Raw genomic sequence first — 13,905 nt, 5'->3', positions numbered from 1 at the left:
CTTCAGTTCTCTGACAGAATATTTGAAACTTTTGGAGTTTTGGAACTGGCACCGACTTCAAAATTATGAAGATTGAGAGATTTCTGTAGAAATGGTTGAGATTTAGCCGAATTCGGAAAAATGCACTATTAGATAGTAAAAAAATATATATTTAATACTTTTTAGTTCATAATATAAGGGTGTTATTATTGTTTTACCTTGGAAGTCGGTTTTAATTTTTTGTTAAAAATAATAATTTCACTCTTTTTAGTTACCTAGTAAACCATCGCGTATATTTAATATTCTACGTATCTTAATTCTTATTACAATTTGTTAAGAGTCACATCACACGTGTTCACAAATATCAGGTAGATAATTTTAAACAATACATTTAAAAAAATCGAAGTGAACAGTAAACACGTGCTAGCCGCTAGGTAATTTAACAATTATTGTACCTATAAACTTGCATAGGAATTCGATCTTTATCTATCTACACTAATATTATAAAGAGGAAAACTTTGTTTGTATAATTGTAATGAATAGGCTCAAAAACTGCTGGACCGATTTTAAAAATTCTTTTACCATTCGAAAGCTATATTATCCACGAGTAACATAGGCTTAATTTTATTTTGAAAAAAAAAATAGGTTTCCCTAAGATATTTGGGTTTTTCGGAGATAAGCAGTAAAAAATCAACCAGAAAAGTTACTCATTTTGCGTACGCTGCCTTAACTATAAAAGATAGAACCATACAATGTTCTAATTAATTGTAGATGTTATAAATATCTACAAAAAAGTTCGTGTCACACTATACCTATCTGTGTCGAGTGAGGCACAACAACAATTTTTTTATTTAAAAAAACTTTCTAACCGACTTCCAAAAAACGAGGAGGTTATATATTCGGCTGTGGATATTTTTTATTTTTTTATTTTTGTATGTTCAACGATTGCTCCGCCGTTTGTGAACCGATTTTTTGGACTACAATTAAACGCGTTTATTTTACTCATGCCATTAATCCTTCATTCCTTCCTAAATTATTTAATCACTAAGCACAGTTTATGTAGATAATATTTAGTCTTTAAATGACGAGTTCTGTATAATATGTATGCATGTATCAAAATCGTGTAAATAAATAAAAATACATTAAAGTACGAAGTATTTTTATACTAATTGCGATTGTGTTTCTTATTCGTATTACGATGTAGATTAGCTATGTCCACACTGTGCACTTTCATCTTCAATTTACGTCATTCGTTTCGTCAAGTTGAATGAAAGCATTCAACTTTTGTATTGGCGCATTCAATAATTGAATGCGTCAAAGAACGCAACGCCAGCATTGTAATTTTTGTTCAGTTGAAGTGTCTATCAGCTTATTGTAACATGTGCGACGAGAACATTTTACATTTTATGTCAAATGTGTGCATTACGCTCTGGAGTTAAGGTTGAATTTGTTACTTATGTTCAATTTTGTGGTACATAAGTCGCTTAGAACTTGAATTATTTATTTTGAAACAACATTTTTTAAATTAAAATCGCTATGAAAAGTACCAAATAAATAAATAAAAAGAACATAACGTGATGACTGACGATATAATTATGGTTTTGTGTGTATATTGTATCCATATACAACCATGTGAGTTGTGACATTGGTGACCCTAACGTGGTAGTGATGATGATGATGATGATGAATGTAATTTGCATAGTAGCATATGCTTTAAGTTCTTAAAACAACGCCTAAGCCCCCAAACTTGTGTCCATAAGGAATCCGGGGTTCTCTTAGTATCTTCGGAACTATGGTATACCTTGGTGCCAAATCTTGCGTTTTGGTAGCATATTCTTAGGATGTTTCTCATAAAACCAAAATTACCATATTATGTTTCCATATAAATTTTAAGGAGTTCCCTCGATTACTCATGGATCCCATCATCAGATCACCACTTTTTGTGAACATGGTACCAAATTGGAGTGAAACCTAATATAATATCAAAACAAAAATTTTGAAAATCGGTTCACAAACGGCAGAGTAATGGTTTTTTTTTTACACCCGAACATACTATTATAACCTCCTTGTTTTTTGGAAGTCTGTTAAATAAAATGGATGTGAATAAGTTGCACTCTTATTGGGTATTGAAAAATAACTTTTTATGGGATTTAAGTAATTAAAATAAATAAGAAATATCAAGTTTACTTTATTTGTTAATTTATGTTTTTGCTACTCGGTACAATAAATTTTTGTATAAAAATAAATCTAATTTTACATTTTTTATTTTAATTAATATCACATAATATAAGCGCGTGATCTAAATGTATTCTTGTAATAAAAATACTGGTAAACATTTTCAATAAAATAAAAATAATTCGCAGGTAGGTATAATTTGCATTTTTTAAATTAATAATTGCCTGACATTTTATTTGACCATTACCATGGTTATGTCATATGTGTGATTATAATTTAATACAAATAATATTTAAAATTTATTACGCGCCAATAATATTGATAAAATACATACTAATTTCTGAATTTTCTGACTGTACCGGAAATTATGTAAAAACTAAAAAGCTGTTGTTGTCTATGGATTTTTTAAAATTAATAACCATCCAACAGAATATAATTATCTATGATTTTGAATAAACTGTTTACTATAATATTATCCTCATTGCTGTTCATCCATAGAAAATATAAAATACTTTCTAACATGCTTTTCGAACCTCCGCACTACCAGCATGATAATATTAAAAAGTTTAGAAAACTTACAAAAATATTTTACAATGTGTTTTATAATATAATATATATTATAAGACATAAAAATACAATGATTTAAGTAAAATATTTTAAAACCATGATTTCAGTCCATAAAAGTGCTATTTACAGATAAAATATTGATCAAATATCACTTAATCACAACAGCTGCAGCTGTTTACCATTAATGGTATTGAAATATTCTGAATGTTGGTTAGACACCCGTTAGAGCACACAAGTAGATACAGCACAAATTAATATTTTATTAGTCAAATTTAGTATAATTTAAACAATTATTAGATTGAATATAAATAAAGGAAATATAAAGTAAAAATTTTAAATAAGTAAATAATAATTATTGCTATTAACGATTCTATTAACTTTGTAAGTATAGCTATTTCCTGGCCTTTAATATCGCTAAATGAAGAAAATAGTAAAAAATAAAGAACTGGCTGATATAAAGGTAACGTAGGTGTTCGCAATTACAGTTGGGCTTGGTCCGCGCCGGCAGCGGGTATCGCTTTTGCGAGGTAGGAGAAAGAACGAGCGTTTGGAAGTCCTGATAGAACGCAGGCGCTAAGTGCGGATCGTGTGAGGTTCATTGGAGATGCATCGTACCATTCATGTGTGTCGCCGTCGTAGCATTCCACATGGGGTATTGTGGTCGAACCTATGAATACATCGGCTATTTATAGAGGGTAAGTTAAATTCTTTATTAAAATAGAATAAGCAGCTGAGCAGAAAATGAACTATAATATTATACCTACCTAGCGATAATTAAAAGCGTATTGTTATTTTCTTTTTTAGCAAGGTTACTTCATCAGTTTAGACTGTAGCCTTCTTCCCAGCCTCGAATTTGAGGAAAAAAGCAATGTTTATAAGCTGAAGCATATTGCGACAACTAAGTACCAACTAACCATTGAATCCTCCGATGACGAAGATCATATCGTCAAGCAGAACAGTTGCGAAGTTACTTCTCGCGCTGAACATCTCCGTCACCTCCTGCCATTCACCACCACGCTGCGGGCAGAATCTTTCACCTAAAAACAGCAGAATATAGAACCTCCTCCTTATATTTTGTAAGTAGGTGACTAAGAGGAGCACTGACCTCTATAATACACTAGACAGGCGATCATGGGCGTACCCAGGTTCTGGGCCAGGGGGGGGGGCAAATTACCCAGGTTCTGGTGCCAAGCGGGGGGGGGGGGGGGGGGGGGGGGCAAATCACCCAGGTTCTGGGCCAGGGGGGGGGCAAATCAGATTTTTCATAAGCTATGTGTTTATAAAGAAAAAAAAAATATAATTTTTAGTTGTAAAAATATTGTATTGCAAACAAATGGCAAAAATTCGTTTAAACTTAGTAGGAACGTCAACATGATCCAGGGGGGGGGGGCAGCTGGTACGCCCATGCAGGTGATCGCTATCAATAAAATATTCCTATTTGAAAGTCGCCATATTGGCGCTGATTGCTATGTGAAAGCAGTAGTGAGTGTACTTGGAACTACTAATTTGCAAATGGCGGTTGTCATTTTATATATAAATTAGTTCACAGTACGCTCACCGCGGCGCTTCAAATCGGCATAAGAAATAGCTGTCATTTTGTACGGCATAGTCTGTCCAGTGTATTATAGAGGTCAGTGGGGTCATTGTATTAGTCCGCATTTGGCGCGCCGCGCCGGGACTTTATCTGTGGCCCGCGTAAATCGTGATGTTAAACCATTTTGAAATTCACGCCCACCGGCAAAATTTAAAGTCTGAAAAGTTTATTAAAAGGGATTGTCGAAGGAACTGACCAGTGTTCAAACGATTATATCCGTTAAATCCACCGAGGGCGTACAAGGAGTCGCGATATGCGATGAGGCTGACTCCGGATCGAGGGCTGATCATGGACCTGATGAAACTCCACTGCTTCACGTCTGGGTCGAAAACCTCGGCAGAAGACAGCACCTCTTGTCCATTAAAGCCACCAACAATGTATATCTGTTGTTTATCACATCTAGTAAGTGGATGTCGTTTCAAGTCCAACGATAAAGGTGTCGCAACTCGAAACCGAACTATACTCGATCGCACTATGCATATAAATCATAATATGTAGTAGAACAACCGCGGACAACGGTGCTGCTGGTCGCGTCTCTATGCTACAGAGTACAGACTGGTATAGTACCTATAGTCGGGTATCACGGTGAGACTTAATTAAGGGTTTAATCCTTCGATCGTGGATTCTTGGAAATCTATTGTTATTCTATTGTGTCTCGCTCACCGGTGAGCTTATGGGACTTGATGGGAATAGTGTTAAATTGTTTAATAATTAATATGCAATTTGTTAAAAACTACGTAGGTACTTTTCCTCCAAGCGACGCAGCGCTGGCATCTGACCTCTGTTTGTTCATGGGTGTCGTCATTTCCCATTGGTTCTTGTCTGGATAGTACCTTTCTGCGGACGCCATGCGGGTTCGACCGTTATACCCTCCCAATGCGTATATAAGGTCATCTAAAATGTTTGCAAAATAATTTTAATTGCCTTAATTTGAAATGTATGAAAATTGGTCAAGAACTAGTGGAAACAGTCTCAAACGAAGATATTCCTTGGGATGCTATGATTCGTCAGGCCGAAGTCCACTGGACTTTGGTCTCTGGATAGATATGCCGTGTCGACTATAGCAACTACGTCGTAGTATATCGTAAGTAGTTACTACAATATACTAATTACTACGTCGTAGTACATCGTAAGTAGTCACTACGATATACTACGACGTAGTATATCGTAGTTACTACGATATCGCAATACAAGACTGTGCACTGTTTGGTCAGCTACAAAATCAAAAGGCATTGGTAATACGTGTTGCTAATTGGTTGCTAATACAAGACATAAGGAGTTGTTCCACCTGTATTGATAGCTATTGACTTTTGTCGAAGTATAAATTATGTACTTAAATAACACACCGTGCACAACAACACTGACGTAGCATCTCGCTTGGTACATGCAAGCTCTCTCCTGCCAGACATTCGTTACTGGATCGTAGCACCGTACGGTATTGAAATGATCACTTCCGTCGAAACCACCGATCATGTATATGAGGTTGTTCAGAGCACATAGACCGTGGTAGGCGCGGGGTGCGAGATCCATATGAATAGATAGAAACCAGCGATCAGCTCTGTAAATAGCGAAGGGTAAGAATATTTTTTTTAGTTAAAGCGTGTTGTCGACCTGATATTGTAACTAAGAGTGCAGCAGCAAAGTTACTTCACCTAGTGTCATAAGTTTCTACAAAACTGGTAGGACTGCCGGCGCTCCATCCTCCTACTGCGAAAAGTATCTCGTAAGGTATTCTGGGCCTCGCCAACGGATCGTTTAGATCGGTTTCACTGTCCGGTTTTGAATCAAGGATTGTCAGAAAAACTACTGCTGGATATAAAGCTTCTTGACACCTCTGTAACAACGACTTTAACGGTATTGTATACTTACCTACATCTTAATATATATATTTCTTGTGTGCGTGTGTATGTGACTGAACTCCTCCTAAACGACTGGACCAATTTTGATGAAATTTTTTGTGTGTGTTCGTGGAGATTCGAGAATGGTTTAGATTTACAGTTTGGTCTACTGGAAAATGTTTTTTCAATTAATTTCTTATTTATAAGGAGTTGTTGATTTTGGAATGTTTTACATTAGATCCGGCGGACGGCGCTATCATTGCATTCAATATTATTCTATTTCAATTTTAGTTTGTCCTGACAGATGGTGCTACGATTAATTTGAAAAAAAATTTGTTATTCAATTCATGTGCAGATTAAAATATTAAATAAATAACACATAGGCTACAATTTTAACCGACTTTCAAAATGGGGGAGGTGTTATGTTCGTTTTCTTATATTCAACGATTACTCCGCCGTTTGTTAACCGATTTTCAAAATTTTTCTTTTGGTATATAGGGTATCATCCCAATTTGGTATTATATTCAGAAAAGTGGTGATCTGATGAAGGATACATAAGTAATCGAGGGAACTCCTCAAAACTTATAGGAAAACATATGGTGACTTCGGTTTCGTGAGAAGTATTCTAAGCATATGCTACCAACAAGTAAGATTTTGCACCGAGATATACCTGGTATACCGTGGTTCGGAAGGTGCTGAGAGAATTCCTGATTCTTTATAGATACAAGTTTGGGAGTTTCGGCGTTGTTTTAAGAACAGAAAGCATATGCTACTATGCAAATTACATTCTTCATCATCATCATCATCATCATCATCATCACTACCATATTATACCATTTCATAGTCTTTTAGATCGAGACTCGAGTTTGTCAAGCGATAATTAAAAAAAATCTATATCTACCTAATATTATAAACCTGAAGAGTATGTTTGCTTGAACGCGTCAATCTCAGAAACTACAGGTCCGATTTAAAAACTTATCTCAGTGTTAGATAGATCATTTATCGAGTAAGACTCATCATTTATCGAGAAGGTTATATTATATTATTACTCTAAGACTAATACGACAGAAGAAATTCAGGAAAATGTGGGAAAAACGGGGGAAATATTTTTTATGGGAAAATGTACCTACGGATTCTGTAAAATTTCTAATTTACGCGGGCGAAGCCGCGCGGGACATCTAGTATTATATAAAACAATATAAGTAATATCATAATTTTGTTTCATACAACCTCGTCGTCGACAACTGGTTGCCACTGTAGAATTTTGGTTTTTAAATATTTGAAACTAATATGACCGTAACGCACACAAGTCAAAAGCGATGGAATGTATTTTCTTCGATTTTCGAGATCATGTTCCACCCAAGTCTTTAGAGCTTGAAAAACGATTTCTTCGTTACGTACGTTCAATTCGTCGTCTCTCAGAATATCTTCTAATTCTTCAACAGTCAGTGTTTTGAATTCATTACACTCCTTCAGTATGCGACCAAAATTTTGTCTTATGTATGATTTTCCCTTTTTTTCTAGGTCATTACAAAAGTAGCATCGGGCGAATTTGAATATACCCAGACAATTATGTGGTCGTATTTGCTGCAGCAAAAAAATACAGCACAACTGTATTACTCCGACTACATCGAAACGATCAGCATAAGGCAACAAGTTTTCAACATTCTCTTCTGTTACCTTACAGGTTCCCGTGTATGCATAATCAAGTATGAGGTTCATGTAGTAGCTGGGTACATCTACGAATATTTCAGTTTCTTCTTGTTCGCCCTTTCTAAGAGAGTTAACGAATATGGCTCTAAAGTATGGACTCACTGCTGATAAAATAACTCGATGAATATGTATCGATTTCTTATCATTACATGTAATAACACCGTCACAGAGTTGATCGTTCAGTCTTAGTTCATTCCATATCACCGGAAATTCTACCAACGAAAAATGTTCTGGTAGACAGACACATTTGCGTTTTCTAGTTACTACTTTCCTTTTCGACAATCGAGTTTTGTGAGTAGATTGAGGACGCGAAGAATTTTTAATTTTAAGCAATTTACGATGTTTTGGATTGAATTCCATCCCTTTTGAAAATGGCGGTCTAAATTTGAAGTCCGTCAAGTTTTTTTAAGGTCAACCTTGGTCAATCTCATAGACATAATATTATATACGGTACTGTGTCAATCTCATATATATAACAGAGAGTCGAATGTTCAAAAATATTTGGAAAGGAGGCCGAGGTTTGCAGTTTAGCAATGGTTTAGCAGCACTTAGCGGTTGCTTTTTTATTGTCTATGGTGAATAGCAGGCTTTTTAGGCATCTGTCAAGAGTCAAGACCAAGTCAAGGCAATAGTCGTGTTCGTTTCGTTTTTCAATGCACATTGCGCATGCGCAAAGTTAAAAATTAGTGTCAGTGTGAGTGTCATGTTCTAAAATCTGACAAAAATTCTTAGTATTTTAATCATAAACCTTTAATGTATATTATAAGTCTATGATTGTAATTACGACAGTATATATTATAAGTCTATGATTTTAATGGTGTTTTATTGAACATGACACTCAATTATGAAGTTGACAGTCAGCTGCCAAACTGCGAAAAAAATGAAACGAACATGGCTAATGAAGACAACATAGATAAAATATTATAGTATAGGCTGCGTTCCAGACGTTAATTTTGAACAAAACGCTCAAAACGTCCGCCGTCTGCCGTGCCGTTTGGCGACCGGGGTCGTTTTGGTCGCGGCTATAACGTCATTTATGAAGTCATGACGTCATCATTTTCGCTCAAAATGACCCTTGACGAAGATGGGTCAAAGCATTGAGGTACTATAGACTAGAGAGAGCCTTATATCGGTATGTAAGCGTCAAAAGCGTGTAATATTATGTCCTACTTACTAGGACATAACAAAGGAGTCGGTCTGCATATTTCATGTAATAAAAGTGTTAATAAAGGTTTTTAGTGAACATTTAATGCTAGATATTGTTGAGTTTTGTGGTTCCGCTAAATAATAAACCATAAGAATAGTCAAAGAATTCCTCAAACACGTGGATTTAACATTAAATACGTAAGTTTTGAACAACGTTTTTTGGGCTTTTCAATCGGTATTTTTGTAAGCTAAAAAGGTAATTTATAAGTTTATTAATCCCTTATTCGTGCTATATACGACATTAGTGCTAAAAATGTCAAAACAATTAATGATTTGGCTATAAAAATTGCATAGCTTTTTACGTGTGTTTACGGATTCTCATCACTTGAACTATAGTTAATCGATATCATGAACTAATTGACTTTCTTTCCTGTATCATAATGTGCTTCGAAATAATCGACAAATAGAAATATTCAAGAAAATAAACGCACATTACTTGTATGAAAAAAATCTAAAGCTAAGACTACATCTACAGTGTGTAACAAAAATAAGTTATAATACTTTAGGGTCTGTACGTGTTCCTTGTAGAGAGTTCACTGTGAAAGCAGCAGCTCGGAAAGACGATATTTTTTTTTCACTTTTGTATGGGCAAGGGCCCGAGCGTCACGAGTTTCCCCATACAAAAGTGAAAAAAAAATTTGGTCTTTCAGCGCTGCCACTTTTACAGTGAACTCTCTACAAGGAACACGTACACACCCTAAAGTATTATCACTTATTTTTGTTACACCCTGTATACTATAATACTTTATCTATGGATTAAAGTGGGCGTTCTAGTTTTTTTTTTTTTAATTTTAATGTAACTATATCGCGAAAGCCATGTTCGGAAAGTTTTGAGGAGAGAGAAGAGACAAAAAAAACTTTAAATTATTTCAGTACAAATAATATTTTAATTAAATAAATTAAATAACATTTATTAATTAAATATTTTGACTGGCAAATAAATTGTTTTAAATGAAAGTAAAAAAATATAATAATTAATATTAATTTTTATCTCTCCTATACCTGTTGACTTACTCGTACTTGACTAAGCATTAAGCGGTATTGTTACCTAACGTTTATATGTATATTGTGATTTGTGACAATAGTCAATATTCAAAGTATGTGGTTTTGTTATTAAAATATGATTCAATGTGAAAACTCAAATATAATAAAAGTTTAATTATATTATTAAAATATGATTACTTATGTAGAAAAATGTAATACTAAAAACGAAACAAATATAATATTATGTATTTTATTTGTAAAATAAATGCAACTATAAACAATAAAATTACTTTTATTTACGACTTGAAGAAAATGATCGTAATATCCAAGTTCGGTTCAATGTATTGTCTGTCCAGAAAGTGAACAAATTAAAAAGTGGCAACATCGTAGTGTCATCCCTTTCAAATCAATCTAAGAAAAAAGGGATGACACTACGATGTTGCAACTTTTTAATTTCTTCACTTTCTTGACAGACTATATCATTGAGGTACTATAGACTGGAGAGAGCCTTTTCTATACTAATATTATAAATGCGAAAGTATCTCTGTCTGTCTGTCTGTCTGTCTGTCTGTCTGTCTCGCTTTCACGCCAAAACTACTGAACCGATTGCAATGAAATTTTGTACACAGTTATTCTAGAGTCTGAGAAAGGACATAGGCTACATTTTGATGTGGGAAAATATCTTATTTCCATGAAAATATCGATGAAAATTACTTCGCATTGCGCGTGGCCAGCGCTCATCCCGGGGGTCCTGGGTTCGAGTCCCGCAGGCGGAACAAAAAGTTTTCAATGTTCCTGGGTCTTGGATGTGTATTAAAACAATATTTCAAAAATCTTAAATATATTTTATGTATAATATTATAAAAAATCCAGAAATATATCGACGCGATGCAATGAACATTTTAGTTCTAATACGATTCAACAGATGGCGCTTTTTTTACTTCGTTGTAACATAGAACTAATCATACTTATTAGTTATTATGTTTTTGTTTATAGTTTTTAATACGTTAGAATATTATGTTTAATAATATTATCACTTGCTATAATAATAATCAATCTATCTTATCTTATAGAACTATACTATACTATATACTATATACTATAATATTATAAATGCGAAAGTATCTCTGTCTGTCTGTCTGTCTGTCTGTCTGTCTGTCTGTCTGTCTGTCTGTCTGTCTCGCTTTCACGCCAAAACTACTGAACCGATTGCAATGAAATTTTGTACACAGTTATTCTAGAGTCTGAGAAAGGACATAGGCTACATTTTGATGTGGGAAAATATCTTATTTCCATGAAAATATCGATGAAAATTACTTCGCATTGCGCGTGGCCAGCGCTCATCCCGGGGGTCCTGGGTTCGAGTCCCGCAGGCGGAACAAAAAGTTTTCAATGTTCCTGGGTCTTGGATGTGTATTAAAATAATATTTCAAAAATCTTAAATATATTTTATGTATAATATTATAAAAAATCCAGAAATATATCGACGCGATGCAATGAACATTTTAGTTCTAATACGATTCAACAGATGGCGCTTTTCTTTTTAACTTCGTTGTAACATAGAACTAATCATACTTATTAGTTATTATGTTTTTGTTTATAGTTTTTAATACGTTAGAATATTATGTTTAATAATATTATCACTTGCTATAATAATAATCAATCTATCTTATCTTATAGAACTCCTACTGCATTTCTAAGGAGTTCGAGTGTGTTGTGTTGGCCTATATTCCATCCAGAAAATATATCAATGCAATCAACATTTTAATTCTAATATATGAAAACAGATGGCGCTTTATTTTTTACTTCATTATTATAACAGAACTAATCATACCTACTTTATTATATATTATTGTTTTTATTCATAACTAGCTGTTGCCCGCGACTTCGTCCGCGTGGACTTTAGTTTATAGCGCGCGGTGTCAACAAAATTTGTGTCAAATTTAAAAACTTTTTAAAACCCTGGTAAGTGGTACCCCTCTTAGGGCCGCGCAGCGCGCTACACCGGAATGGCAGCGCTGAAAGTGTTCGCCTCGCCGCTGCCATTCCGGTGTAGCACGGCCCTTAATTAATCAAAATACCCAAAAACAGCTGTGCAGTGTGCACATAATCTGTACTAATATTATGAATGCGAAAGTATCTCTGTCTGTCTGTCTGTCTGTCAGTCTCGCTTTCACGCCAAACGCCAAAACTACCGAACCGATTGTAATGAAATTTTGTACACTGATAGTCTAAAGCCTGAGAAAGGACATAGGCTACTTTTTTTACTGGAAAAAAGGGTTGTAAGGGTCGTAAATTTGTTCAAAAAATTCATAATAGATGGCGCCGTGCGTCTTCTACATCGCGCTGACGCTTGCTCAAAAGTCTTTCTATAAGAGGTGGTATCATCTTACATTTAAGTCTCGATTTTTTTCGATTGTTATATCTATTCTACGATATTAAATAACTCAGTACTTTATCTGTGCAGGCAGTGACGTAACCTTAAGACCAAATTTCACCAACGACTGTTAAAGTTAATGCTCGAATTAGTATCACGTTAGCTGTTTCGTTTTTCATATGAATGAAAGAGAAGACAGGATATTTTAACAAGCTGTTAACACTAACAGACGTTGGTGAAATTGGGGCTAAACCTATCAATGATAAATAGTTTATGGGTAAAGTTGTGTAATTGGGGGGCTAAATAAGCTTTAAAATTTGACATAATATATAAAGTTTAACATACAAAAATGAAGTACTTATTGTTTGCACACTGCACAGCTGTATTGATTTAAGGGGTACCAGGGTTTTTTTATAAAAGCTTTTGACACCAATTTTGTTGACATCGCGCGCTATAAACTGAAGTCCACGCGGACGAAGTCGCGGGCAACAGCTAGTATCGGTGTATAAGCGTCAAAAGCGTGTAATGTTATGTCCTACTTACTAGGACATAACAAAGGAGTCGGTCTGCATATTTCATGTAATAAAAGTGTAAATAAAGGTTTTTAGTGAACATTTAATGCTAGATATTGTTAAGTTTTGTGGTTCCGCTAAATAATAAACCATAAGAATGGTCAAAGAATTTCTCAAACACGTGGATTTAACATTAAATACGTGAGTTTTGAACAACGTTTTTTGGGCTTTTCAATCGGTATTTTTGTAAGCTAAAAAGATAATTTATAAGTTTATTAATCCCTTATTCGTGCTATATAAGGCATTAGTGCTAAAATGTCACATCAATTAATAATTTGTAAAAAACATAATCCGTTCCACTTGGGTTTGTGTCACTGACGCTCACAAGCTAGTGGAACGAGAAAAACTACGGTCTTGAGCGTGAGCGTTTCTAACGTCATCTGGAACGCGGGCATAGATGTAGTCTTAGCAGAGCATAGACTTATAATCTGTCGTTGTTCTTGAATATTTCTATTTGTCGATTATTTCGAAGCACATTATGATACAGGAAAGAAAGTCAATTAGTTCATGATATCGAATAATTTTATTATATGAAATATGCAGACAGACTCCTTTGTTATGTCCTAGTAAGTAGGACATAACATTACACGCTTTTGACGCTTATAATTTTTTTTTTTATGAAATAAAGACGGGCTCGGGCAAACGAGCAAACGGGTCACCTGATGGAAAGCAACTTCCGTCGCCCATGGACACTCGCAGCATCAGAAGAGCTGCAAGTGCGTTGCCGGCCTTTTAAGAGGAAACAGGGTAATAGGGGAGAGTAAGGAAGGAAAGGGAAGGGAATAGGGGAGAGTAGAGAAGGCAAGGGAAGGGAATAGGGTAGGGGATTGGGCCTCCGGTAAACTCACTCACTCGGCGAAACGCCCATTCGTGCCGAAGCATGGCTATCCCACGTATGCA

The 13,905-nt window shown here is 34.9% G+C and overlaps 1 protein-coding gene across 1 annotated transcript; it reads right to left on the bottom strand.

Annotated features, from left to right (window-relative positions):
* Positions 1–3,085: 3,085 nt before the first annotated feature.
* Positions 3,086–8,235, bottom strand: LOC121738972 (kelch-like protein 10). The gene is made up of 7 exons (XM_042131269.1): positions 7,384–8,235; positions 5,968–6,149; positions 5,662–5,873; positions 5,061–5,209; positions 4,512–4,698; positions 3,636–3,758; positions 3,086–3,388 (listed from the first exon to the last, which is right to left on the bottom strand). Exons 1-7 carry the CDS (start codon positions 8,224–8,226, stop codon positions 3,201–3,203), a joined length of 1,884 nt encoding a protein of 627 aa, XP_041987203.1. The 5' UTR covers positions 8,227–8,235; the 3' UTR covers positions 3,086–3,200.
* Positions 8,236–13,905: the final 5,670 nt, after the last annotated feature.

This window comes from Aricia agestis, chromosome Z, assembly GCF_905147365.1.
Source record: "Aricia agestis chromosome Z, ilAriAges1.1, whole genome shotgun sequence".
Taxonomy (NCBI): Eukaryota; Metazoa; Arthropoda; class Insecta; order Lepidoptera; family Lycaenidae; genus Aricia; species Aricia agestis.
Note: the sequence above shows the minus strand (reverse complement) of the source record. Positions and strands in the feature narration are given on the sequence as shown.